This window comes from Galeopterus variegatus, unplaced genomic scaffold, assembly GCF_000696425.1.
Source record: "Galeopterus variegatus unplaced genomic scaffold, G_variegatus-3.0.2 Scaffold9558, whole genome shotgun sequence".
Classification (NCBI taxonomy): Eukaryota; Metazoa; Chordata; class Mammalia; order Dermoptera; family Cynocephalidae; genus Galeopterus; species Galeopterus variegatus.
Genome location: NW_007735669.1, coordinates 8,357 through 12,705, shown reverse-complemented (window position 1 = coordinate 12,705; position 4,349 = coordinate 8,357). Strand labels below are relative to the sequence as shown.

General features: G+C 46.7%; 1 protein-coding gene across 1 annotated transcript in view; it reads right to left on the bottom strand.

Annotated features, from left to right (window-relative positions):
- The window catches only part of LOC103609384 (histone-lysine N-methyltransferase SMYD1), a 23,457-nt gene that overhangs the window by 11,585 nt on the left and 7,523 nt on the right, over window positions 1-4,349 (bottom strand). Inside the window, exon 4 of the mRNA XM_008593710.1 lies at window positions 3,103-3,292. Coding sequence (XP_008591932.1) covers window positions 3,103-3,292 — 190 coding nt within the window. The remainder of the gene's footprint in view (window positions 1-3,102; window positions 3,293-4,349) is intronic.

Sequence of the window (4,349 nt, the reverse complement as noted above, 5' to 3'; positions counted from 1 at the left end):
AAATTGGTTTAGAGAAAACCAATTTGATTTAAAAACCAATAGGAAGCTTTTGCTTTGAAACCGGGTAGGTTCAAGCACAAACCATAGATCTTTTATATCAAGAGAGATGCCAACTCTGCAATTTAGGCTGGAAGACAGGAGCATATTGAGAAGACCTAGGAACTGAAGACCACATATTACCTATGGAAGTATTGGAAACTGCCAGGTAAACATCAAAAGATTTAGAAAAATTACTACATGATGGTTTAACTTTAGAAGGGAGAAAAGAGTGTCTGGGCTATTAACAAAATAATTAATTGGTGTTGGGAGCAAGTTATGAAACAAACACTCAGGGCCAGGCTCCAGGAGGGAAGGCTGCTGGCTCGCAAAGAAGACATGTTATCCCACAGGTTCTGAAGGTCCGGGGTGGGGGGACACAGTGATGACTTTTCTCTGTAGCACCTATGACACTGCACTCCTGCCTCATGCATACATGCTAGTATAGACTGTCTGGAATACAGGAACTTTGATTCTATGAAAAGGATGTTGTTCCTATAAAGAACATGTTAATCCTTGGGTCCCAACTGCTTTGTCTCCTGTCCTGGGAGGGCTGTCTGCCAATTTCTCTACCTTAGGCATTGTCGACCTGTTGGTCACAGCCTCCTCTCCTACTTCTGTCTGTATGGAGACGGACTATGCTTGCCCATGCCTGTGTGAGCATGGGTCTGTGTTTGTGTGAGTGTGTATATCCCTTTTAATTTTCATAAATGGTAGTGCACACAGTGTTATGGGTTGAATTGTATCCCCCCAAAATTCACATGTTGAACTCCTATCCCCCACAGAACCTCAGAATGTGACCTTATTTAGAAATAGGATCATTGCAGATGTAAGTAGTTAAAATGAGATCATATTGAAGTAGGGTGGGCCCCTAATCCGATATGACTGGGGTCCTTTAAAAAAGAATGCCATGCAGAGAGAAAAAGACAAGCCCAGAGGGAAGACATCTTGAAGAGACACAGGCAGAAGACACCAACCACAAGCCCAGGAGAGAGATCAGAACAGATCCTTCCTTCACAGCCCTCAGAAGGACTGACCCTGCTCACACCTTGATTGTGGACTTCCAGCTTCCAGGACTATGAGACAAATTTCTGTTGTTCAGGCCACCCAGTTTATGGTACATTGTTATAGCAGCCCAAGCAAACTAATACCCATGGCATTGTTTAGCCCCTTAATTCTTTTCCCTTGAGAAATAGAGCTCATTCCAAGTCTGTACGTAAAGATTTACCTCCTTCATTTTAATAATTGCAGGGTATTTCCTTCATTTAAATATTTCTCTACTGTGGTTGTTTCGATTTTATTCAATATTTTGTTGTTCACAATAATGCTGCAATGTCTGTCTTTACATACAAGGTTACCTCAATAAATTCATAGAAAAATAGGATTGAAAGATAAGAGAAGTCTTTCCATGAAATTTTTGAAGTTCCTTGTATATCTTTGTGCACGTGTGCCAGTATGTCTGCAGGGTAAATTCTTAGAAGAACTTGGTCAGCAGGTAAAAAATATTATGTATTGAGAATTTAAATAAGTTGGTGGCAAAAAAAAAAAAAATGTCTAGAATAGCCAGGGGGTGAAAGGGAGAGATGAGTTAGGGATGGGGGGACAGTATTATCTGAACATTATTAGCACTAACACCTTTGAGTAATGAAAGTCCCTGAGGGGGCCACACCATCCGTACCGAGGAGTCAGTTTTGCTTGTAGCCTTTGCTCTAATCAGAGGCAAATTTCTGCTCTCATATAGGATGTGGAAGTTAGTTTAGAAGTACATTTAAGTATTTGTATATTAAATACACTAGTAGACTGTCAGTTTTATAGAAATGCTCAGTTAACCTCCCCTGAAAGTCTGGCTCCTGATTAAAAACCTATGTGTGATTTCTCAGGCCCTGCCACAGGCAATGACAAAGGCTTTACCTGGCAGGCCTCAGCAGAAAGCTGCCCTCGTCCACCAGACCTGGTGCACAGCCAGTGCATGGCTGTCTGGGAGGGTGGCGGGGAGGGAGACAGTGCACGATGCAGTCAAGAAATTAGGCTTCCCTGTGTGGTCATGCTCTTCACATAGTTGCATTCCTGGCCTGGGCACCTTCATTCTTGGGTCTCTTTATCTGACACCTTGGGCTAAGGTCCTCCTCAGCACCTCTGCTGAGGCCTCCTTATGGAAGGAAGAGGGCGAAGCCTTGAAGACACTTTTCCCCACTCTGACTTGGTACCCAGTACTTTTCCATCCCTAGCACTTCACCCTCTACTTCCCTCCAACCCTAGGTCTGTAAAGCTGCTGGAGGCTTTGTTGGGGCTCCCTCAACAGTGAGATGCCCCCATACCTGTGCTGATCCACCTGACCCTCGCTGGTGCACTGCTCCATGGGAGGAAATGGACCAGGGGAGGCGACACTTTCTCCGGTTTTAGCTTCTTGCTTACACTATTGTAGTAAGTGATTACAGACTCCACTCTCCTTTTCAGCTTGCTGCTTTCATCAGCTACTCTGACACCTGGCAGCTCAGCTTCCCTCCCAGCTCAGCTGAGCTCCTACGTCCCCTCAGCAAGCCTTCCTCTGGTGCTCTGCTGCTCAGAGGACTCAGCAGCAACAGCTGCTAGGGAGTAAAGGACATCAACCAAGCTAAACATTGCCCAGTCTCCATAGGAGTATCTTTATAATGACCAGACAGCAAACTCCTTTGCCAGTCTCATCGCGATATCTGAAATTCTCAGCATTCCTTAACCTGTAAAGGGGCAGGAGGAGGAACCAAAATTTGCCGAGCGTCTACTCTATATGCTGGTCCCTTTACATACATCATCTTGTTTAGTCCTTGTAACAACCCCTTGTACTGGGACCATTATTCCTATTTTACCGAAGAGAAAACTCAATGGCTTCCCCAAATGCAAGCACCCGGCAAGTGGTGGTGCCAGGACACTAGTACTGCACTAGCCACCACACCATGCCACCTCCCCAATGGTTAGAGGCTGGTCCTCTGGGAAGGCATTGGGCAGAAGCATATTGATTAGCTGTGGAATCCCCTCTTGACTGGCTCCTTGATGGCCACGAACACCCCACAGCAGGGCTCTGTGTACCTTGGGGTCGTCTTTCACCCCGAGGAAGAGGTCATCCTTCAGCCCTTTTTGGCAGTGCTCGCACGTGCAGTCAAAGTAGTACTGTTTCTTCAGCTGCTTCTTGCGGTCCTCACTGACGTTGAGGAAGTCGATATAGGACACGGTCAGCTCCTCACCTTCTGAGATCTTGCCCAGGGCCCGGAGCTCAATTCTGGAGCAGAGCAAAAGGAAAAGAGTAAATCAAATCCACACCCATCAGAATGCGATTCATGCTCTCCGAGGCTTCAAGGAGTCTCAAAGACAGCAACTTCCCTAGCAATCTGAGAAAACTCCTACTCCTCCCAAAAAGGGGAGATGTGACCTCAGGCACAGTGTTCTGGACAATTCCACTCTACTCATGGTAACAGTCAAATATTCTCCATTCAGTTAATCTTATTGGCTTATTGGTTGAAGGTAGTTAGCAACAGCAGACCACCTTTCAATTCCTTTCCAGCCTGAACCCAGCCCTCCAATTACCTACAGCATTATCTACCTTACCATGTAACAGATACAGAAGTGTTGAAGATAAAAGCCCACTGCAGAACTTACATCTAAATCTAACAAGTGGAGGCCAGCCCATGGCCTCTCAGCCATGCCCCCCTCCACCACAGGCCAGACGGCTACAGAAAACAAGTGGTGAGTTCTGCAAGCTGGGTCCTAAGCCAAGCTCCTGTACTCATATCTCCCTGGGATCTGAGGCCTCACTTCCTAGTGGGAAGCCATCACCCAGACAGTGAGGGGCAGGATGCACTGGGCTGGGGAGAACATCTGTATAGGGATCTGCGGTCATTTCTTGTGCCTCCCAGAAAAGCTGTTAGACACTATGCAAAACGCGGGGCAAGACTCCAGCACCCCAGAAGGGTCCTAGTCAAAGGCAGCCCCTTCCATGTACCCTGAAATGACAACCAAGGGAGTGACAGCTGAATGGCAGTGACATGCATGCCCAGGCATCAGATGTGACCACTTAAGGTTTAAAAACCCACCCCCAGGTAAGAGCTGCAAGGGACCCTCATTTAACAAACGAGGACACTGACACAAGAGGAATAAGTAACTTCCCCCAAGGTCCCACAGCACTTTGGTGACAGAGCTAAGATTAGAACCCAAGTGCATTCACGCTTCACCACACCACACCAGCCTCAGCTGGCTGTTTTCAGGCTGCGTCCTGGATCTGCAATGCACAGGAATGAGATGCACCAAAGCCCTTGCTCTTTAGAATTCCACTAATGTCC